General features: G+C 38.4%; 1 protein-coding gene across 3 annotated transcripts in view; it reads left to right on the plus strand.

Annotated features, from left to right (window-relative positions):
* LOC140241325 (mitotic apparatus protein p62-like) overlaps positions 1 to 25,086 on the plus strand; it is a 70,886-nt gene that overhangs the window by 15,533 nt on the left and 30,267 nt on the right. Inside the window, exons 5-10 of one of the 3 annotated variants that reach the window (XM_072321051.1) lie at positions 285 to 466; positions 1,863 to 1,967; positions 3,925 to 3,996; positions 9,608 to 9,651; positions 12,200 to 12,302; positions 20,833 to 20,883. In XM_072321051.1, the coding sequence (XP_072177152.1) occupies positions 285 to 466; positions 1,863 to 1,967; positions 3,925 to 3,996; positions 9,608 to 9,651; positions 12,200 to 12,302; positions 20,833 to 20,883 (557 nt within the window). Of the gene's footprint in view, positions 1 to 284; positions 467 to 1,862; positions 1,968 to 3,924; positions 3,997 to 6,640; positions 6,833 to 9,607; positions 9,652 to 12,199; positions 12,303 to 20,832; positions 20,884 to 25,086 lie in introns of all 3 variants that reach the window. The other 2 variants (XM_072321050.1, XM_072321052.1) reach the window with 2 other exon arrangements.

The raw sequence follows: 25,086 nt of genomic DNA on the forward strand, positions 1-25,086 counted from the left end.
TAGCCATGCTAAAGATATTTCATTGTATGTGTTTTAAAGCAAAAACAGTTCAACCTTCTTAATAGCCAGTAATCCCCTTTGACATTGCTCTAGCAGTGCACCTGTATTTTCCCTCTTATGCTGTTTCTCTCTATCCCTCGGAATGTAATATTCACAGAGATATCTTAGATATAAAGCTAAAACTTTATGCCGTTTTGAAGATGGTTCGCGAGATGGAGCAAGATCTCTGGGCAGCATCCCATCAATGATCTCTCCTTTTTTGGGAAATTTTGTTTACTAAGCAGATCTCCAAGATGATGGAGACTTTGATAAGGATGACGAGGACCTGGAAGCAGAAGCCTTTGGGGATGAGGAGGAAGAGGAGGAGGAGGAGGGAGCTGACATCTCGGCATCACCAGACCTCAAACCAGCTCCAAAGGGCAAGGATAACAAGAAAGCAGCTGCTGCAGCAAAAGCTTCAGCAAAGGTACACATCAGTATGTGTTCTTCCTACCTCCCTTCTCTCTCTCTTTCTCCCTTAAGCCCCATTTTAACAGAGCCTTTCGAACCAGCGTTACCATGACAACGTCCGGGCAATCTTTTTTTCCCCATGCCTGTTAAGACGCTCCAATGTTGCTTGGATGTTGTCACTGTAACTTTTGCCAAAGTCTACTCTGGGCCAGCTAGGGCAATTACCCCGACATTACCCATACAACTTCCTTACAATTCTTCTGTTAAGACATTCTTGCGGTAACAAGTGTAACAGTGCACTCCCATTATAACAAATATGGTGATAATGAAATTCTTGTTACAGTGAAATCAAAATTCAGGTCCCAAAATGATCATCTATATATGTCTTAATACACTATACTATTTGGTTATAACGAAATTTCGCTATGATGGGAGAAAACTGCTGAGGTATTTTGTCGAGGTAAGATTTGTGAAAGCTCAGTATTAGTCTCTATTGAATTGTGCTTACCTGTTCTGAAGGGGGTGGGAGGTGATGTGTGGGTTAGGATGGGGTGGCTCACTCTCTTTGTATACATCTAGGGGGGAATCATATGAATGCAAAACCAAATACTATGATTGTAAGCTGAAGGAAGTGTAAGCCTTGGACAGTGATTGGAAGAGAGACAGTTGTGTGATCATGAGGTTTCACATACAGGCAAAGTCATCTCTTTTGACTGTTTCCATGACAACATAGTGACGGAAACAGTGTTTTGGATGTGCTTACATGTCTGCGATTAGGGTAATTGTTGCCTGCATGCATCTGCATGAAATGTGGTACTTGATGTATCACAGTAGAGAGATATATAGAAACACATGTGCCCATGACAGTCATGTAATTGAGTATATGAATATAAGAACGACCCAAGTCCATGGAAGACCATTTCGAGTAAACTAAAAAAAACTTCATATCTTTTTTATTTGTCCAATAATATTCTATTTAACTGTGATGGGAAGGCAACATTGTACAATGTATATACAAATTAGAACATATATTATTATGACAATTAACATTTACATTAATTGTTGAGAGGCCATTGTGTGTGGTGGACTTGGTCGTTCTTTGATTCATATGGACTTGGGTCGTTCTTTGATTCATATACATGATATTCTGCTATAGAGATGAGAGAAGGATGGGGAGGGCGCTATAATATGAATGTAAGAATGACCCAAGTCCTTCATTCTTACATTCATATAAGATTTAACTCATTCATTTCAGGCACTTCCGGGGGTAATTAGGATTTATCATTTATACACAAGATGAGTCCATGCATAAGCTACAATTTCCCATGTCAAACTGAATTTGCCCCAAAAATGGACTTGGGTCGTTCTTATATTCAAGTCTTCAATTGTATCTCCATTGTTTGAATCTGCAGAAGGCGGTAGAGAAAGTGGGAGATGAGAAACCAGCAGAGGACTCAAAGGATGCAGGAAAAGGCAAAAAACGACCAGCTCCCTCAGCCACTGGTGCTGCCAAAAAGGTGCGTTTTATTTGCCCCCTCAGCTCCCCGCCCCAAACCCGAAAAGGAGAGTACCTATGCCTCAACTTCTCAGAGTATCAGAACTAGTGATGATACATAATGGACTTAGAAAGGCTTCTGAGCAATTTTAATCGTCTTTAACTGATAAAGTGTATTGTCAGTCATGATGTTGGTCACAGAGCTGCCTACTAGTGTGTTTCATCAATTCTTAGAACTAGGTGTTTCCTTTGTCACAAATGGGAAAATGTCTTGTTAGATGGATTTTTTTTTTTTTCTGAAATTTGATGTAGTATACTTGTTATGTACAATTTTCATATTTAAAACCATATTATGGATATTGCCTTAAAAATATATTGATTATTTTTTCTATGTGCAAAGGTTGACAGCCATTTGTTAATTCGCATGAAATTATCAAGGGCTCTGTTTCAGAATATTATTTGTATTGACACTTACACTAGCATAACCATGTGACCTAGAATCTTGTCAAGCAAAGGGACACATAAGGGACATCCTTGTAAAAAACAAATAACAATTCACACAAAAAAACCCCACCCCCTCCCCCCCCCCAAAAAAAAAAGCCAATCAAAACCAAAAGCAAAAAGAAGAAAAAAAAAACTAAAACAGTAATCTTTATGCCTTTTGTAAAATTGATCTGCATTGGTCATGCCTGCCCCTCAAGACACACACACACTAAATAAATCCCTCCACAAAGATGGAATAGTCCAAGATTTGAGGCAGATTTGATGCTTGAGTGCAGTCAGAGTGTACACACACCTGAAAGCTTATGATATAGTTTAAAGGGTGCAGTTAGTCATATATGTGACTTACATCAGAAGAGCCAGCGAAGTTTGTACCAATCTGCATTCAATGTACCTTATTTGTTTAAAGTCAAATAATGTATGGTCATAAAGAATTTTGGAACATTTATATATTTCGTCAGTTTTCTCAGGCATCTTGAAGTTGTGCTGGGAATGCCCACTGATTGAAAAGATGACAAAAACACAGGATCAAAATTGAAATGCAGACATTTCTATTTCACTCTTTCATGGTCCTAGCAAGTACAGTCCTAAAAAAATTCCTGAACATTTATGTTTGTTCTTCAGTTTTTGTATGCATCTTGAAATTGTGCAATGACTGTTTACTGCTTGAAAAGATGATGAAAAACTTTCTACCATAATTGGAATGCAGTTATTTCTATTTCTACTGGGATATCTGCAGTATAGAATTTTATCATATTACATGTAACTCATATGCTGTTTGTGTTTGCTTACAAGTTTGATTGCCTTGCATGTTTTCATGTTTTCATTATGATTTTCTTGCCAATAGAATTCCATGCATTTTGTTCCTTGCTGTCACATAATTGGACATCACTTTTGCCTTACCATATCATCAATGTTTCTGAGCGCCGTTCTTTTCCGCGGATTGGTCGTCAGTAGCATTCTTGTTGCCTGGCCACAATTTGCAAGACAGGTTATCTGGCATTGATCCAGCACTGTCTAATGTTCCCTTTACTGACACAAAATTCTGTCATTACTATGGTTACCTGTCTTTTGGTCTCATCAGTTGCATGTCCTTGATGGAAGGATTTTTTTTTGTTTTAAGTTTTCTATTTTTTGCCATTGAAGGCCAACAAAGAAAAATTCTGGACCTGTAATGTTGAATGACTGAGGTAATAATTCATGAAAATCAGTAAACATATGTGACATATAAAACACACTCTCACGAAGTAAATAGTAAAATGGTCGTCGTCAAACAATTTCGCTATTTCCAACTCAAGATTATTAATGGTAACACTTGCTCTTAACTTGAGTTTTACTTTTGGTCCATCTGTTGAAACATAATAACTGCAGTATTCACAAAGACACTATTAATTATAGTTTCCCATGAAGTTATATCATGTCTGGAATTATCTTGTGGAGCAATTTGTGATTTATTTCATTTTTTTTTTTCTCCAAAGCTTGCCAAGCACATCCTAGACAGCATTGATGATGAGGATGATGATGACGATGAGGATGATATTGACTGGAAGGTTTGTTCTGCCGGATGATTCCCCTCTCTCTCCTCATTTAGCCTCATTTAGTCGCTTTTCCCCGGAGTATGTGTGAGCGCATAGCAGGTCATTAGTTTGTGTGTGTGTGTGTGTGTGTGCGTGTGCGTGTGCCTATGTGCATTTCTGTTTGTAAATGCCTTCAAATGGGGACCATTTATGGAATACACACTAACCATGGATTTATATCCAAGTGCAAAAGTCATAGTTATGCTTCCAAGTTCTGAGGAAAGGCTGACTAATGATAGTGAATGTGAAGTTGCTTCATAAGTTGGTAGAATGGACTTTTCTTGGGCTTTTTCCAGAGCTTTTTATGTCTTAATCTTTTATCTACAGCTCCTGGCTTCAATATCTAGATATAACTATTCAGCTTTGCTTTCAAATATCTCTTTCATTCCAGTTTCTGTCTAAAAGAAAACCCTGCTATTTATATATGTGTACCTGACTAATTTACTCCAAGATCATGGCACACTATATTGTCATTATATTCATGACCCTTGGCTATTCAGATATCCTTCACACCACTCTCATTATGCCCAAGATATTTTAAATGCATCCCAATTCTGATGTATCTGCTTTAAAAGAGAAAACAGCAGCAAGATCAACATAAAATTATCACTGATTTATAGTTAGTATTTATCTATAGTGCTTTTATTATCCTAATGAAAAGAAGTCTGTACTTGATTTGAGCCACTTACCGTAATACTCAGGCCAGTAATGTTACAGAGGGTTCAAGGTCAATTACCCCCTGGACAATCACCCCACACCCTTCTCGTGGCCATAACCCTAATCCTAATCCTGAACCTAATCCTAACCCTAACCTAAATTAAAACCTTAACCTAACCCTAATCATATATCTTTACTCTAACCCTATCACTAACCATTATTTAGCAGGGGCTAATTGTCCTTGGGAAGGTAATTGTCCTGATACAATTACAGAGATGTTCATGATATATGTTTAAAATGTATTTATTTTTGTCCTCAAGGGAAAACTGGAGTAGGAAATTGGTCAGTATAACAATAGTGTAAAAGAGGAGTACTGTCATGCCAAATAGTAGGGATGTATTGTACTGTCATGCAGATACCGCATCACCATTGTTCATATATCATTGATTCATTGTTCATTTTGCTTAAACTTTCTCATATTGTCATCTCCTTGAAAACTGATGGCTGAACTTTGACCAAACTTGACAGGTTCACCAATTTGGGGGGGGGGGGGGGGTTGTACAGTGGTGGTTGTGCCCCAAGGGAGGCCTCTAGGGCGGGGCCCAAATGCCTTGAAGGTGAAATTGAGCCATTTGGGTGAGCTCTAGACTTGTGGGTTTCTTGTTATTGACTTCAACTGGGTAATCTTTTCGTTCAAGATCCTGTTTTATGTCATCATTGTACAAGAGTTCTTCTTTTATGGACCATTCTATATTAAAGGGTGTGTACAGTACTGGTCGAGGTGAGGATTTAGCTTTTAACGTTTTGCGAGATATTCAGAAACCACTCCATGAGATGTCAAAGAGCATGCAATTCTAAAGGGTATCAAAAGTTTATTTGATGAAAATCACTTTTGAAATGGCTGAGATATCCAAAAACAAGGTGAAACAAAGAGATCCTAATAAAGTTGTGGCCTGTCGCCTTTTATTATTATCACTTTTTTGGATATCTCGGCCATTTCAAAACCAATTTTCATCAAATAAACGTTGAATCCTTCTTAAAATGACATGCTCTTTCAAATTTCATAAGAGGTTTCTCATTATCTCACTTAGAAATGTTCAAAACATGAATACCTTACCTCAACCAGTACTGTACAGTCTCTTTAAACTATCTTTTCTTTAAACAGCATGATAGAACATCTCTTGATATGATCAGAATGAGGCATGGAAAACATCACCTCCATAGTGATGGGAAGAGGCCAGATTTAAAAGCAGAAGTTTTGCACCATCAAAAGTGGGTCACTAGGAGTGGGAATCGACAGGGTTGTTTCTTTTCCAACATATTCTCCTATTACGAGATGTTAGATGGAACTGCATTGCTGATGGCGTGACCTCATCTCTCCATACAGGTCAACAGAATGTTCACCTTGTGAGGATTCTCCTCATTCCTACATGTATGTTCTGTTTTTGTGTGTGTGTATGTGTGTGTTTCCTATGATCTGTTTTGCTCATGCAGTGAGTATAATCAAATTCTTTCTCTTTTGTCTGTAAATGTGTCTTAGCCAAACACCACCAGCTTACAGCATGGAGAGATGCGATTAATTGTTTTAAAACAATGAAAGATTCCCTCTATTTCGAAGGTTTCAAAGGTTTCAAAGTCTTAGGTTTCTGTTGGCAGTGGACGTTGCTGACCAGATGACCTGGAAGCATTAGGGGCTGATAGAGCACCTTGTTTACTAAAAAAAGGAGGCAATGTTGCACAATTTTGCAGCAGGAAAGTCATCTCTTGGCACTTGTGTTTCAATTCTCTCATCATTGCAAACTACTCTATTCCGCACAGAGTTTACAGGAACATGGGGTCATCCCGAGGATTTACCAGGGCTACAAAGAGAAATTGAGTGGGGTTTTTTTCAGAGAATTTTAAAGCTCACGAACGATTTTATTCAGCATGTCATGCCCTCTTGCTGTGTCGCAACCTCCAGCTAGCCAAGATGGAGAGCGGGAAGAGCAAGAACCAGGAGGGTGGCGACAAGGTGACCAACGGTCATGCCGAGCCCAACGAAGACGGCAATGAAGAAGACGATGATGATGACGACGAAGAGGACGAAGATTACAAGGTCGATGAAGAGGCGGAGGATGGCGAAGATTCCAGCGAGGAGGAAGAGGAGGATGAGGTCCTTGAAGAGTTTTTAGTCACTTGCTGATGTCAATTTTTATTGCATTGGTGCAGATTGTTGAACAATTCATCCTAATGCACTTTAATATGACTGCACTTTCTCATGTTCATATTCTTCACTGCATCTTTGAGGGATAGGCATACTTCAGGTTTAAGGCAGTGTAACTCATTTCATTCCACTTCAATTTATTTTCATCTTTATTCTGAATTTGCAATTTCATCTGAATGTGTTTGTCCATTGAATATATTGTTTGATAACCTACTTGTATTTGTGTCCACACAGATGTGAGTTGACATGACGGTACACTTGTATTTAAGGTCATCATAAGGTGGTGAAGATGTTAAGCTATCTGTGTCAGTTTGAGTGTTAGTGTGTTGTGCAAAGACATCAGCAGGCATCAAGTGTTTGTGAAATATTTCAACCCTGTTAAAAGTGTTCTGAAAGCCTTTTCACAGATGGGTTGAATTCCAGTCATCGAATGTATGAATTCTACTTCCAACAGTGCTGAATTTGTATTGAATATTTCTGGCATATGGATTCTTTTATCCCACAGGTTTTCTTTCAAGAGAGTGACTGTGTGATAGAATTTGTACATCGTACATAAATTCATTATCATGTTGTGATACTCGGTTAAAATGTGCAATGTCTTAACCAAATGTCTGTACATTAATGTTGAATATTATTTATCACGTCAGGTGTTGTTGATTGTAATAATTCACCATTCACATTCTTTTTATTTTTGCCACCCCCATATCAAAGCAAGGTATTCAAAGCAAGGTATTCTTTCTTTCTTATGTCTCTCCTTTCAGATTTTAGCTATCTCCGTTTTCATTTTAACCACTTTAGATAATTGTTTTTGCACAATTGAGAAATTACCAATTTGTTTACTTGTGAATGACAGAGATTTTAATTTAATGTAGAATAAAAGGCAATAAATCAAGTGATACTGACTAAGATATTTAACCGGCTATCTGAAAGAATTCAAGGTCTGTAAGGTAAACCATCACCCTATATAATTGATTAACAGGCTAGAGATTTGAACAATGTGCTACAATCGACATGCAGTACAAGCACTTGCTATTCCTATAAAAGTTTCTTGAGTAAACATAATTGGAGGGGCATGGTTTTAATCATTGGTGATCAATCTCAACATGTTAAATTATGCCCCCTTAGGACACATATCAGTGCCCAGTAGTGATGGTCAAACAGTTTAATCATGCCATATAGAAATGAAAGTTTCAGCTGGTTTGCATTGAAAGGCAGAGCACCATGGGATGTGGAAATGCTAATTCTCTGTGAGTAAAGGATTTGTAGCAGCTGTATGTAGGGGATTACAGTGGATGGGTGGCTGCTCAGTCATGTTCGACATTATTTGTCGAAAGGGTGTGAATGTTACAGCGAGTGTGACCGCATCGCTGCCGTGTGTAAAGTAGATAAGTGTGTCAGCCGGTCCGTAGAGGACTGACAAATAAATTCCACCGGGCTGCCCTCATTGTTGTATTGATCGTCTCTGACGCGTTTCAATATTGGAAACATACACCTTTTCCTTCCTTTGTGACACTTTGTTGGCACGTACCTATTACTAACACTGCCTTTCTTGCGCTACACATAACACTCTGTAATGTGTGTTGCTCTCTTGTGCCATGCTAATCAGTTCCACATCTCTATTTGACCAACTTCCTCTTCCTGTGACTATTGATGCATGCTGGGTAATTCCATTGTCCCTAAAGCCCCTGCAATTTTAAAGGGGCCCTCTCGTAGGCAACTACATGCATTTCAGACTGTTGTAATCAATTATAACCCCCCCCCACACACACACACACACACACACACACACACAAAGAAAAATAAAGAGACAGTGCCATTGCATGAATAGATTATGCACTGAAAAGTAAGATTAGAAGTGTGTACACATCTAAAGTTGATTGGAGCTTCTAACACTTTTGCCAAAAAGCATCCTATTCAGCATATATTTGTGCTGTGCTATATACAACTTCTACTCTATTGCCACTGTGCCCTCCATTATTTTAACATGTTACGCATCCATAGTTAACACCCTCGTACTTCAAACGAATTGGGATAAATGCTTAGTGGTATTGGTTTTGATTGTGAAGGGTTTATAAATTGTGCAATGTTTTACTCTAATTTTCCAACACATTGAAAAACTAAAACATATGTAGGACTTAAAGTGCTCGGGATAAAATTGAAACTGAGGAATTGATGACTGTATGTAACAGCTCTGTCATTAACTGACCTGTATGCTGTTTTGGGGTAGATTTCTTTTTGAACCCCCTTCAATATCTGATATTTGTTACATGATATTGGATCAAATTTCATATATGAGGGATATTTACATTGTAATATGTTGCGATATACAGTAAAAGGAGCACTAGGAGAAAAGTGAATGAATGCATTGACCATAGTGTTTGGATGCAGAAATTAACGTTTCATTCTTATTTGGGGTGGGGATGGGGGTGGGGTTCACTTGTATGATCTACTTTCCCAAACATACTCGTGACAATACCCAATCTGCCTGCTCTCTCACATTATTTTGTCATTATTCTTATATATATCTTTTTATATATATCTTCTTTTTTTTTTAGTTGACCATGCTCTGAAACGCTCACAGTCCCTTAAACTAGTCTGAGTCCACTCTGTTGTACCTCCAAGGAAGTCAAGAGAAATGATTCTGTGTGGATGATGTTAATAATTTTGAACCAGACAGTGACACATTAAGCAATAAATCCTGGTTTTTTTTCTTTCCCATCACAGATGGCTCTTGGGGATGATGACGAAGATGACGATGAAGACGATAGGTAAGAAAACCAAGATTCGTGCTTCATATTTACATGTGGAATTGAGGGAGGGAGGACGTTTATCCTGCTGAAATCATGTTTAAGCTTTGTTTTTTCACCGTGTCTTTTTAAATACCTTCAGTATTTTCCCCATTGCATGAAGATCTCCCTTTCACCCCCACCATGCTACAATTTTGTCTCGAATAGTTCAGATTATCCCTGGATTCTTCCTACACACACCATTTTATGATTCATCCCTTCTGCCTGGGAGAGAAATGGTCTGTCTTGCGAAGGAAATCGTTCTTGTCTGTCCAATTTTGAGTCCATTGATAAGATGCTTCCTCGTCCTCTGGGATGCTTCTGTTTACCGTTCACTCGCTGCTGATTGCTCTGGCCTGTGTCCGCCTGTATACCCGATAAGACCGCCGTGTTTGCCACCAGTGTGTTGGAAGCAATATATGAGCAACATGTGGCATTCTATGAGGAAAATCTGACCCAAATTGCGACAAGATTTCCACTGGTACATGTAGACGCACAAATCGTGGTATAGGGCGTAAATCAAGTCCTGAGCTTGAATTGTGGTCGTGTTGAGTGACACAATCATACAAAGTTTTCTATTTTTAAGCTTGTTCAAGAATTTGAACCTCACCACCTTTGCGAGTGATTAGTCTCATTCTTCAGACTTAATTCTGATGTGATGCAAAATAAACAATATATTTTTGCATTTATCTACTTTTAACCACGCATCCATTCACATGTAATATCCAAAAGAGAATTTCTCCAGGTCAGTGCTTTCTTCCATCAACCTTCTAGAATTTTCTCTTCCTTTCCTCTGCAAATCCTATGTGAGATAAAGACAGGTGCAGAGATGTAAAGAGTGAGGAAGAAAACTAGACACATACATGAATGAAATTTTTCATGAATGTTTTGAGCATGACAGAACCGTGCTTTGTGTGACCTTTTGGCAGGAAAGCAGCCTCACTGCTTGTAGTGAAGTAGTTGAGTGACAAGGTGTAATTCACAGTGCAGGGACAAAATGAGAAAGCAGTCTTAAAGAGAGGAAAGGGAGAAAAGGAAATGAATGGCATTGCCAAAGAGTTCACATTTCCAAGGATTGGTAAAATCTTAGCTAGCCAAGCTAACCTGTAAACAATATCAAATTTCATCTTTGTCAAGAACTTTGAAGACTGTGTTGTTGATCTTGCTTTCTAACCAGACTAGGGAATATGATGCACTTTCCTTCTTTTGTAATCAAGATCTTTTTTTCTTTTTCTTTTTCTTTTTGTTTTAATAAAAGTGAAATACATGTAAAGCATACCATGTAAAAGTGAAGATAAGTTACAATGCTGAGTATTATTCTAGACACAAGCTACCATCTTACCTGCTCTGTGAGCCAGCAATAGATTGTGTTTAGCTTGCACATTTACTTGAAGTAGAGGCTCATCGGTTCAGATCTTCCCATTGATACAGAGCTTTTCCTTATTTGTGAGGCATCTTAAAGCATATGTCAACTTATGGATGGCATCACAACCTACATTTAGAGGAATATACAGTTAATATTTCATGCTGTGATCCAGACTTAGACAGTTGAGTATCTGAATATAAGAACGACCCAAGTCCATGGAAGACCATTTCGAGTAAACTTTAAAAAACTTCAGATCTTTTTCATTTGTCTAATAATATTCTATTTAACTGTGATGAGAAGACAGCATTGTATATACAAATTAGAACATAATGTTATTATGACCATTAGCATTTCCCTTAATTGTGAAGAGGCCATTTTGTGTGATGGACTTGGGTCGTTCTTTGAATCATTTTATACATGATATTCTGCTATAGAGATGAGAGGATGAGAGAGCGCGCTATAATATGAATGTAAGAATGACCCAAGTCCTTCATTCTTACATTCATATAAGATTTAACTCATTCATTTCAGGCACTTCCGGGGGTAATTAGGATTTATCATTTATACACAAGATGAGTCCATGCATAAGCTACAATTTCCCATGTCAAACTGAATTTGGCCAAAAATTGGACTTGGGTCGTTCTTATATTCTGGGGGGTGTTTCATCAACATTTGTCAGCGCTGACAACTTGAATCACCATAGTAACAGTCAGTGACCAGAGCATCTCTGACCTGTCTGAAAAAGTCACTGGGCCGACAGTCGTTTTTGTTACTGGTCAGGGACCATCGGACCAGTGCCAGTTTGCAGCATTGATTATGTACGATGGTATTCCACAGCTTCATTTGTGAGACCATCTAACTTCTCATCATTAGAATATGAATCAGTAATAATCTTTGTAATAAATTAAAATTTTGTCCATGAATTCTGAGAAAATGTAGTCTGTGAAGAGAATTTCTCACAAGTTCATTGAATGCTCTGTATTCTGTCGGTCATTATATGCATAAATTAGTAATGATTAGAGGGCTATGCTTGTTTTGTTTCATTCACGTTGCATGACAAATGCACACACAAAGCTTTGGTAAGTAAACTGCGATGCCACATGAGTCTTTATTTAAAGATTATTTTAGCACCTGATGCCAATCATTTTTTTTTTCTCCTTGCAGCGAGGATGACGATGAAGACATGGATGAAGATGATGATGAAGAAGAGGAGGAGGAGGAGGCGGAAGAGGAGGAGTCTCCAGAGAAGCCAGTGAAGAAGGCAAAGGTGAGAAAGCATTCCTTGAACTTCTGTGATAACCACCTTTGAAACAAGTGTTTCTTCACTGACATAGTTTGTTACATGTGGGACCACATATATGCCTCCCCCCCCCCCCCCCCGTGTCATTTTATTGTGTGTAATGCAACAAGAATTTGCAGAGTTAGGTATTAGAGAAATGCCATCCTGATTATGTGTTGCTTTGTATGGAAACAGAAAAATCAGGGAAGTAGATCATTGAAGGAATTCAACATTTTCACACAATCACTGATAATCTATGAGTTAGAAGATTGTTTACAGCAAATCATTAAATATTTCTAGTTTGATAATGTGATTGTATGATTTATAGTGAGAAGAAAAATGTTAACAAATCATTCATCATTTGGAAGAATATGTTTATATTCATTGCAAGCATATTTCATGGATTCATTCCACATTCCTAAACCCGTTGAGGACGAGTCCCGAGTGTACTCGGGCAAGTGTCTGTGGAAATGTGTGTTGTAGCAAAATCAGCCTGTCCTCAATGGGTTAATAAGGTTCAAATGATGTTTTGTCTTTAATTGAAAGAGAATTGAATTTCAGAAAAAAAAAAAAAAAATTGTATCCTGAAATATCAGTGAATGTTAAAGTATGCTGGTCACATGACTATTCTCGAGTCAGCTTGTGCAGCTTTCTTTCTTTTTTCATGTTGAATTCACATCATTCTAAGATATCCAGTCTGCAGTGTCTTTTGTGTTTGTTTTTATATTTGTGTGTGATATGGGATAAACCATTATTTAGATGTGTTAATGCTTCCAAGACATTTTAAGTTTTAGCAAGGAAATGTGTATAAATTACCATTTATTGGGTGATGATGATGATGCTTAAAAAAAAAAAAAAAGATAAAAGATCTAACAGTACAGTGTAGACAGATTTTCTTAGGTGATGCAGGTTCAGATCCTTTGGTTGTTCCTTCTTCATTTGGTGGTCATAATAATGCAGATTAAGCATACAAACTAATTCATGGCGAGTAACAGCCACACCTCCCCCCCCCCCTAAAAAAAAAAAAAAAATCTTGTGGCTACACTCTCTCCATAAAATAAAAATGGAATAAAACCCCCATAAAGAGTCCCCAATATTCTTAAAGCAATGTTCCTAAGTAATCCTGACATATTAGATTAAAGCTTGTTTCGTGTGTCTGTGTGTGTGTAGGTTTACTAACTTTTCCTTTAAAAGAAATAAGTAAAGGGTTCTTTTTTATTCTTGTTTTCTATGTGTTTATGGTATGGCATATTTGTGTCTTCTTTTTGCAATATACCTCCATCTTGATTTTTTTATGCCTCCGCCAACGAAGTGGCCGGAGGCATTATGTTTTCGGGTCGTCCGTCCGTCCGTCCGTCCGTCCCGTTTTGTTTTTGTCGATATCTCAAGAACCGTGTGGTGGTTTTACATCAAACTTGGTATGAGGGTATATCCTGGGGGGATAATACTTTGTTTGGATTTTAGGGTCATGGGGTCAAAGGTCAAAGGTCACAGGTTATTTTGTGGAAAAAAAGGTTGAAAATTCATGTTTTTCTCCATATCTCGCAAATGGTTCAAGGTATCTTTATGGAACTTAGTATATATGCTTGTTACAATGGGCAGTGATTATCTAGGGAAGTTGGGGGTCATGGTTCAAAGGTCAGGGGGTCAAAGGTCAAGGTAAACTCCTCAAAATATCACTACTTTTCACTTTTCTTATATTTATGCAATGCCTGAAGGTTTTTGGGGTTTTTTTTAACTTGATGTATTCATGTATTACCCAATATATATTCTGTGGGAAGTTTCTTGCCAAAAGGTCAAAGGTCAAAGGTCAAGTGAAAGTGCTGAATCACACTTTTTCCTCCATATCTCAAAAGTAACTCAAGGTATCATCATGAAACTTACATATTTATGCATGTTCAACCTAACAGTGATTCTCTTTGGAACTGTGAGGTCAAAGGCCAGGTTTAGATAATGCTATTTTCCCATTTGATACTGAAATTATACTTTTTCTCAATACCTTGAAAATTACTCAATGCATAAACTTATAAAAGGGTCAAAAGTCAAGTAAAAATCATCAGTTCCCCAAATACCTGCACTCTGACATTTTAATCATTCATCCAATTGAACCTAGTTCTAGGAAAGTGAACATTCAGCACATTTGTGGCAAACCTGTCATTTTAATATTTTGCCAATTGTGTGAAACTGTCATCACACATTGTATTAGACATTGTACTATAGATCTATTAGGAGAACCATGCATTATGGCGGAGGCATATCAGTCGCCGTAGCGATATATCTAGTTTTTTTCTGATTTTTGAATGTCATGTAACTTGCAGAAATTCTTTACTACGCAAGTTTACATGTGTGTACAAGTGTATGTGCATATTTTCAAAATGGTGAAATATAAATGATATTAATCTTAAACCTTTTCATCTGTTGAAATTTGAAATACTTCATCCCTTGTGTGAAATCATGGTTGAGAGTACCGAGTGCATGGCTTGCCATACTCTCTTGCTTGGCACAGAGTGAAAGACTGCCATCTATGGTGAACTTGCTACAGTTAGTCTGGAGTGAGTCAGGGTGTGTGTGTGTGCGGGGGTGTTTTTTTATTGTATCCCCTGCTCAGGGTTCAAGTTGTGACTGTGGAGTATGCTGTCCTTGATGGGTATTCAGTTTGAAATGATGAATTGTTACACAGGCTTAATACTGTCTTGGGAAGTAGTGTAGCTTTGCTGGAAAGAAGAATGCCAGGTATTTGATTTTCATAGAAAAGTTGACTGCGAGTACAGTGCATTGACTCCACAAAGAAGAGCTGGCTCCGGCACACGAGACAGTTGTACTTCGGCGTGACCTCTCGCAACAAATGCCGTATTTGCTACATTTCAAACAAAGATCGCCAGGTTAGCAACAAAATATGTATTTAGCGTTGTGAAAGGGAATATGGGAGGAATTGTTGCGCTTTTTGCAAAAGGGAGAAAAAGAGGGAAATATCCAGTGTATGGGTGTTACGGAGTCCCTCCTGTTTGTAGGCTAATGGTTGAAAATGATGGAGTGCGTCAATATGGGCTGCTGCCAGTTCGTGGGTCGGACAAATGAAAACCAATGCCGACTTGCTCTCGTAGCCACGCCGATAATAATCTGTCAATGTCTAGAAGATAGCTGTTACCTTTTTTTTTCTCTCATTTCTTTGTGTATTATTTTGGTCTAGGTGTGTTTTTCTTTTACTGTCAGTGTAGTATTGTCATTTTGAAATGCTGGTATTCACATTGATGTACAAGTCAGGCATGACTTTTGCCTCAGATTGCTACAACTCCATTTGAGTTGTTTAACAAGTCAGACTGTATATTTAACTCTGAGGTAACTGTTATTTGTGTTCCAGTTAGGAATTTGATGAAAGTACAAGTTTCAATCTGTTTGTTAACCCAGTGCTTGTGTATGCTGATAATGTGCAGGAACAATTCCTCTCCTATCTGATAGAGAGAAGGAAACAAAAATAAAGATCTTGAAGAAAGAAATGCTTCATACCTCCTAGTCTAATATTTGCAAGATCTGTCTTGACTATCAATTTTTTTAGTCATCTTGTAGAGCAAGGACATGGTAGGAAAAAACAGTGGTAGTACTGTATATGCTATATATTTCGCGAGTCTAAATATCGCGATTCGGGAATTCCTGACAATTTCGCAAGTGGTTAAATTCGCGACCATGGGGTCCTGTACTGAATTGAAAAACGTACATGCATATGTCACATTCACATCAGGATCAGAGTCAATATTTTCGCGTGTCTTTAATTTCGCGAATAGCACCCGACTCGCGAAATTCGTGAAAATAAAAACCTCGCGAAATATTTGGCATATACAGTATGTGGTATATCTCATCAGTTGTCAGTACATTGTAGAAGAGTTCCAGTTTTCTGGAAGTTATTGTAATTTAGCATAGCTTAGTCTGATTGCTCAGCTGAAAACACAACTCTGATCAGGTGGACATTGTTCAGTCTTTGGATAGTATTTAGCATATCTATACCCATGTCTTGTGGCAACAAAAAGGAATTTACAAAACTGTAGGTTTGGGTATTTGATGTGTAGTGGTATTGAGACAGAACTACTGTACACTCAATCAAATGTGACATTATTTCCACAAATTGTACACTGAGAACCTACTTGCTACTTGATGTCTGGAGCTCGTAAGTGCAGGGACAAGATTTGATTTTGCCTGTGGTGCTCTCCTCTTATTTCTCTTTTGTTAACCATGTGATTTCTTTTGTTTTGTTTTGCAGTGATGATGCTTTTGATTAAAAGCTATGATTAGATGATGGCAAATTACTGTCAGAAAAACTCATTTGAGAGGCTAAGGAAGTATATTACTATGCAATCTGTTTGTGAGGTGAAATAGCTACACATATGGATGGACAGAATGACATATTACTGCATTATTATTACCTTTTTTTAAAGCTGTTTAAGCTTTCCTGTCCAAGTCTCGTATGGTTCAAAGTCTAAAGAATTTTTGTGTGGCTTGCAAGATTTCCAAAATCCAAGGGTCAGTTTTTTGACCTGTCATCATTGATGGTATTGTTATGTTTTGCATATAATTAATCCTGTTGAACATTGATTTGTATGATGATAAAAAGTGAAAAATCATTGAGTCTAATGGTGAAGCAATATCACTTTTTGATTAATGTACCACAATATTCATCTGTGACTCTTGTGAAATCCTCACAAGAGGAGACTTTAGATTTCACCATCTTCTTCCATTTCTCAACCCTTGCATATTAGACCTATTTGGTTTTAAAAATACTGTAACTTATTTGGGCCATATCTGGGCATTGGTGTTTCTGAAATAAGAAGAAAAGATGATTTAATTGATTATGCAATGAGAATGAGTCAGGTGCATTGCCATGTCCGTGAATAAATCAATTATTCAGGTGTGAGTTTCTTCAATATTTCTCCCTCTATAAATGAACCTAAACCTTCACCCTTCTGAATAATGTCTTTCTTTCAAATCAATTATTGTTGGGTACAATGAAGCCCTGCAGTAATGACTGAAGTAGACATTGGCATAAAAAAAAGAAAAAGATATTGCTCAAACCAAACAGGTCAATACCCCAGCAAGGTATGATAAAGAGATATGCCATCATGAAGTTTCCAATATTACCACAAGTCTACCATGTTAAAATTTGTCCTTGCCACGGGCAACTGAATTGCTTGAGCTGTCGGTAGTATTTCAAAATTGTGGTGCTTGGAGGGTTAAGATTTTGATTTTTTTTTATGGGGTGTAGGGGTAAGGAATATCTACTGCAGTTATTGTGCTGACATTGTGTTTGAGGTGTGAGGGGACTGGGGTAAGTAAGCAGGAATACGCATAATGCCTCGAGCAGAGCAGGTTCGATCCAATGTCTCGTGGTGTCTTTGCAAGGCTTCCGGCCCGTTGAGCAAACCTTTTTCCAAGGCCAGTCGAACATTTGAGATCATGGGTGGCCATGGAAAAGGTGTTCATAGGGGGATTGCTGGGGGGGGGGGGGGGGGGGAGGGAGTGAGCAGCAATTTCATAATGAACTGACATGTGGTGGCATAGAAGTACAATGTACGTACAGGCTGTGTTTGTATGAGTAGTGCATGCTGAAAGTGTAACCTAGGTAGACTAGATAATCACAATATTCTAGAGTGTGTTTATACAACTTTGAAAAAATATCCATCTCAAAAGATGTATTTTCCACTGATGGCATAAAAAGGGACTATTTATAATACCCAAGAAATAAAGAAGGGGAATTATGCAATGTGAATGATTTTAAAAAAAGAAAATCGCAGTTGTGAAATGAATCAGAGAAAATAAATGAGCACCAGATAACTATGTAGAATGATAAGTTTGGGCAGAAAGTGATGAAAACTTGTTGCAAACATATTGTAAAAGTTAGAAGCATTTTATAAGTTTGAAGTGTGCTGATCACTTCCTTTTGACTGTGTTCTTGCAATTAACAAATCAGAACATGAGTGAATGTATGGGATGGAGTATATGAAGCATCTGTTGTAATTTCTTGGTGTTTATATGTCCCTGCTAAACTACCTGTGTGACAATCGCATCACAGGCATCAGTTGTGTAGGGTCTGTGGTTAAATTATGAAAGGCATCCGACTGGAGTGAAGAAATTCAAGTTACCATAGACCATGGGATTGCACTTTTTCTATGTACAGATGTATGGAAAGCTACATGGTTATCTGTTAACTTAGTGCATGGATTTTAACTTAATTTCTCAATTTGCATTGGACCTGCATTTGCCATGGCAAGAGTTACATCATTGAATGTACTGTATCTGTTCCCACATTACTGGTATTCTTGGGAATGAAACACAATATGTCATGAATGATAATAATAATAAAAAATGAGCGGCACATTCAGAGGCATTTTATACAATGAGAGCAGGTTTAAAAGCAGAAAGCTACTTTGCAGTCAGCAACGTGCCCTTGCCCTGCCCTGTCCCTATGGTGAGTTCAGGCAGAGAGCATGGCGCGTGCTGGGCTGCGTTCAGGGGCTTTGCGCTGGTATGGGGGATTTTAGGGACCAATTCACGCCATTGTTTGGAAAGGTTACCGATAGCTGTAGCAATTCTGGGGAGCTGGAGTCAATGACCTTATAATCAGACTTTCGAGGGGGGGGGGGGGGAGTGCTAGGTTCAAGTTTGCTTCCCCCTCAGCAGGGGGAAAAAAAATGCACCGAGTTTAGGAAATATAGACTGAATGCTAGAATAGTAGGCAAACGTACATTGTATAACCAGGCATGATTCCTTGACTATTATACTATTCAAGAGTCATTGATTCTTTAAAGGACAAGTCCACCTTCATAGACATGTGGGTTGAGTGAATGCAGCAATATTAGTAGAATGGATCAGCGAGAGTTTGAGGAAAATCGGACACTCCGTTCAAAAGTTATGAATTTTTGAAGTTTCTGCTCAGTCATGGCTGGATGAGGAGACTACTATAGCTTGTGATGTCACGTGAGTACAACGATATACAGAAAGTATAGAGAAAATTCAACATATTTTCACTTTACTTGCATAACAAAAGAACACTCAACTTCTCTCTTTCAGAAGGCAAGGGGAATAATACTTCCCTTAACATACGTCAGTAATGAGTCGAAGAAATGTGCACTTTATTCAAAAAACAAAGTTTGTGAAATTCTTTTTATTTTCCTTATACCGTTGTACGCATGTGACATCATACACTGTAGTAGTCTCCTCATTCAGCAGTGAGTGCACAGATGCTTTAAAAATTCATAACTTCTGAATGGATTGTCGGATTTTCCCCAAACTTTTACTGATGTGTTCTACTAATATTGTTGCATTCACTCAATCCATATGTATATGAAGGTGGACTTGTCCTTTAACATCTTGCAGACTATTTTGGACTTGGCTTTGTTTTTGGTTCCACATTTATATTTATACATGATACTTTGTGTATCGTCGTACTTCACAAGTCTGCATTCATATGCTTCTGGAGTAAAGCGTATTGTGGTCAATGTCTTGTAAGTCAAAGCAAGTTTGACCAGGGGAGTATGCTGAAATATACGCAACATAGTGTCTTCTGTGGAAGAAAAAAAAATAGGGATTTCCTGCACTAGAGACAAGGGTCAGCTAAGGCAGGGCTCAACACTACTGTAATGATGATTTTGCAGCTTTGAATATTTGTGAATTGTCACTGGCACTCAATGCATATGGTGTAGACAAGAACTTTTACATGCATTTTGATTTCGTGAATCTTGGCTCAGATTGCGAAATTCGTGAAATTAAAATGCATGTGAACATTCCTGGTTTTACAGTGACTCTTCTCATTGTCCATTTGGGCCACTAAAATTTGTTAATTGTGACATTTTGGTGGCAGGAAAAAGAAATGTACTTGCCAGAAAAAATAGGAAATTTATAATAAAAAAAAAAAATCATTTTGAAATTAAGCTGCCCATTCAGGCCACTAGAGGACAGCCTCTTTGAAATTTAGTAGTTTGACATCTGTTTTTAGTGGCCCAGGGCCACCACTAATGTTGAGCTCTGACTGAGGCAGGGTTGACCACTGAGGCAAGGTTGACTAGTTGCACAACTGAGCTCCCCAAACCTGGCGTGACTTTACTGTAGCATGAATAACCCCCTGGAAGATGGACGGGAGAATGATTGTAGAATGCCACTGTGGAAGATGAGCCCTTATAGCGCTGAAGTCCAGTGAGCAATTTTGCATATATTTATGTCTTTTGATCTAAAATGCCCTGTAATTTATAATCGAACTGTCATAAAACAACAGTGGAATTCTCGTAAGTCATATGTCGTATATATATATATATATATATATATATATATATATATATATATATATATATATATATACATGTATGTCTACCTCATTCGCATACAATAATTACAATATCCTTATTCTTGTTTTGGGTCTTGTCTGTTTACATGTACACAAGAGAGTGAAAGACCTTGAATAAATGTCTTTGTTTCATCATAAGACAGTGATTATGTTGAAATTACTTTTTTTTTTCTCTGTATGCACCTACAGGGGAAAGTGAATGGAACAACAGCCAAGAAAGCTGAAACCCCCAAAACACAGGTGAGTTTTGATAGTTTGCTGCTCTTGTCACTATGTGGGATGGTCACATAATTGGCAACTCCAGGTCATGTGACATGTCCGGGTTTTTTTTTCTCTCGTTTGCCACAATAACTTTGTCTCTTTCAAAGATCAGTTTCAAAGTCCCGGACCAAGGTTCGTTTACACCCATGTTCCCGGCGGCCACGGCAATCATGTTCCGGGCCACAAAACTGGGTAGACTTGAGACAATGTGGTGAGATGGGGTAGGCAAATGTGACAGGCTGTGATTGCCGTGGATGCTGTGTCAAGATTTTTAACCTGTCAAAAAATTTGCCACGGCATTCCCGGTGCTAATGAGGAACCTTGTATGCCATAATAAATTGGGATGAACGGAACAAAACATGATGGCGCGTAATGGGCCATAACAAAACTTGGAGGTGGTCCGTAACAGGACACAGTGGAAAATATTGATAGTCGTCTCTGACAAGCTGCCATTTTGGATCGCTCGCTGGTGAACTGGTGACAACTTTCTTAGTTTTTGCCAAATGGGCCAAAATTCTCTCTGATCTGTGGGTCTGCTCGACTGTTTATATTCACTATAGCTTTCTTGAAGTGACTGATGTGCACAGAGCTCTGCCTTATAGGGCTGTTAATATTCAGAAAACTGAAATGATTTCTATGCTTGTAGCCATAATACACTGCTCTGTCATCAAAACACACATGAATTCTTTATACATTACTACAGACCCAGAGTTTAGACATTCATTCACCAAAATCTGTACTTCAATAAAACAGATGTGCGTTTCCAGTTTACGGTATGTAGGATTTGTTTTTTTCAGTTGGATGCTGTGTGGCATATACTGTGAAACCAGAAGTTTTCATGTGCACGAATCTTTCAAGAATTTCGTGAGGAGTCAAGTTTTGCAAAATTAAAATGCATGCGAAAGTTCTTGTCTAGACTATATGCATTGACTGCCAGTGGCAATTCGCGTAAATTTCAGGATACGAAAAAGGCCATCAGCTTCAATTTGCAAAAATTTTACGCCACAAATATTTCTGGCTTTACAGTGCACAATTTCTATACGAAGATTTGGGTAAGTTTGGTTCTTGCCGTGGTACAGTGATGTCAAAGATACAGTGTCACAAGACAGTGCAAATGAGCTCATTACAATGCTTGCGGATTGAACTCTCATAACTTTTGCCATCTCCTAGCTCTATATTTATGAAAGAAGTGTCAGTGCTGTGTGTGCACAGAAAGCCTTTCAAATTTGTTCTGCATTTTTCCAAACATCTCACACTCCTGTTTGTGTCTTTGACTGAAGGGTGATGAGACCCCAAATTGATTTTAAAAAAGAAAAACAAGGTACAATGATAAACAGACAAGATGTGGAATGAGAACAAAAAGGGGGAACAGGAAAATGCAATATCCGCCTGATTTCTTGTGACATAAAGGCTATTTTGGAGTTCATATTCTGGTGTGGCGAAGAGAATACTATTGATGTTATCTGCCTGGATGGCAAAAGGTAATAACGTCCATGGACTGTGTGCAAATTGAATCTTGTCCTGAAAAGGTCTGACAATTCACCAGCAAGGGGAGGAAGGGAAATTAGCAATAAAAACCGTGTGGAGTAATCATATCAATAAATTTATAAGTGCAATCAAGACTTTTTTTCCCTCCTTGCCCCCGCGCGCATTTTGATGGATACGGGGGTGGTTAGGATAAATGATTTTCGCAGACGGACCTCTCCTCTTGACTTGTCGATATGTACTTTCTTTGTACAAAGATTTGTTTGCGAGATATCGGTGATTGGTATTGGGACAGTGGCACACAATGGGGGGAGAGGAAGAGGCATAATCTAGCCCATATATCATTTCTGATGGCTTGGAGTCCGCCGCACAAAGGGGCTGGCCCTTTTCTAATCCCGGAGTTTGATTGCTCTGTTTAGAGCCACTTTTGATCGTGAAAGCATCGCGGGCTGAGCTTTTTAATGAGATGAGGCCTCCGCTGTACATCCTCTCCCATCCCGCCTGTTGTATAACTGTGGGAAGTTATGACTTTAAATAAGAAAAAAAAAAATTATGCACAATTTTTATTTCTCTCCCCCTTTTGTGTGAGCGTGTGTGTTTGTGTGTTTTTGTGTGTGTATAACATGAAATGATATTTGGGGGCTGCCTTTGTGCCCCAAGAGAGAGAGAAAAAAAAGAAAAATTCCCACAAGAGTAGTAAAGAAGCACAATGGCCTATTACGCAGTGTGTTGTAGCATGTATTTGCATTTCATTCACAGTTAAAGGTGATCTTTTTGGCGGTGGCGTGTGATGCATGCTTGACTTGTGACTTGTCCTGCCTTGCACCTCGGGGAAGGAGGAGGAAAGAGGATATGTGAGGTCAAAGGTCAAGTGACTCAGTGGCTACTGTTATTCTTTGATAACATGATATGCTTTCCTTTGTCATATTCTAAATTACTATCTCCATATAAAAATATGATATGTTACTGCCCTGCCCACTCCCCCTCCCCTTCTCCCTCGAAAGAAAATAATCCTGATAAGAGAGGAATGGAATCTTGACATACTTTCTTATCTAAACAAATATATTCCACTTGGATCATATCATATTATGTTAAGTCATCTTATGCCAGTATGCAGTGATGAATTTTAAAATTGCCTTGAGGAATTATTAGAGCAAGAAGGGGCTGGATATCAGGATATCCTCAGAAAATAGGAAATTTTGAATAAGAAAAGATTATGAATATAAAGTTTGTTGTTTGCATCTATGGGTATAGTCATTACCCAGATGGATACGTGTAAAGTGAGGCCTGTGCTAGAGCTAGATTGTGAAACACAATCTCTTCAACTCAATTTGTGCTGTCTACAACTATATATATGATGGCAATTTTGTTACCCTGGGGCACCAAAAGAGATCCATCATTCTGTTGAATTATTATTTATTCAATTGTTTTTGAGCATGATATCCTGTATTACCAAAAATTGGACGAGTAAAAATAATTAGTAGGGCTTATGGAAGAATTTTTTTTTTTTTTTTTGAACAATGAGCTCAGCAGTGCAGCAGTATTATAACATCAGAGCTCATCACTAGTGATCTCAGTGTCACACACAGACAGCTGCACATCACTGTATTTAATACCAAGCCACAGAAGATGTAAAAAAAATAATAATAATCATAGGACATATGCATGGATTAAAATGATCTCATTGTGACTTATTGTTCACAATTGTAATAACATTTTTGCAAACGTAAAAGGTATTGTTATCATACTTAACATCATTATTATTATCGTAATTATGATAAAAAGCTCCATAATAGGGCAGAGTTGGTATTGGGATCATTATCACCAAGTGCTAAATTTTGGCCACCATGATCGCAAGTGTGTAAATGTACATCTTCCGAACACAAGATGGTACCCTGGGGTAGCGGCTGGTGCATCATATTACATGAGATGTCAATGGTAGCCGTCCTGAATATATTAAGCCATAGGCTTGTCAAGTTATATGAGGTCATTGTTTTATGTGCTGCTCATACTGGGCCAGGAGAAGTAAGTCCGCATCCAAACAAGATCTTATGACTGACGTAATGGTCAGAGAATTTTAAGCTCACCAGAGCCTCTAGGCTCAAGCAAGCCATTGCGATTATTCATAGTCTGGCGTCTGGCATCCGGTCCGTGCCATCCGACGTCAGTCATGCGTGGTTCGTACATTGGTGAATGTAGGTTCAAGTTTGTTCATGGCAGACCTGGAGGTGGCCCCTTGGGGACCCCGGGGGACAAATCGGTTCCCAAATTTTACATTGTCATCTTCTTGAAGATGCATGGCCAGATTTTCACCAGAGTTGGCGGGTATTAATGCTAGGTGAGTATATATCTGTGCAAATGGGCACTATTTCTTCGTGGGGGCCCACAGGGGCACAATGCCCTTCTCCTGGGGGTAGGAGGGGGAGGGGCAAAGCCCCAAAAGTAAGGAATCTTTACAATAAATCTTCTTCTCTAGAACTAGAAGTGATATTGCTATGAGTAAGCAGATTGGCACGTGTAGTTTCAAGTTTATTCATGGCAGATTCGGGGGGGGGGGGGGGGAGGGGCATGCTCCATTGGGGTTGGAGGCTAAATTGAGCTCTATTTTCACATTTTCATCTACTTAAAAACATATGGTCAAATTTGTCAACAAACACATGGGCATATATATTGCTAGGGTTATAGAATATATATATT

Source organism: Diadema setosum, chromosome 18 (genome assembly GCF_964275005.1).
Source record: "Diadema setosum chromosome 18, eeDiaSeto1, whole genome shotgun sequence".
NCBI lineage: Eukaryota > Metazoa > Echinodermata > Echinoidea > Diadematoida > Diadematidae > Diadema > Diadema setosum.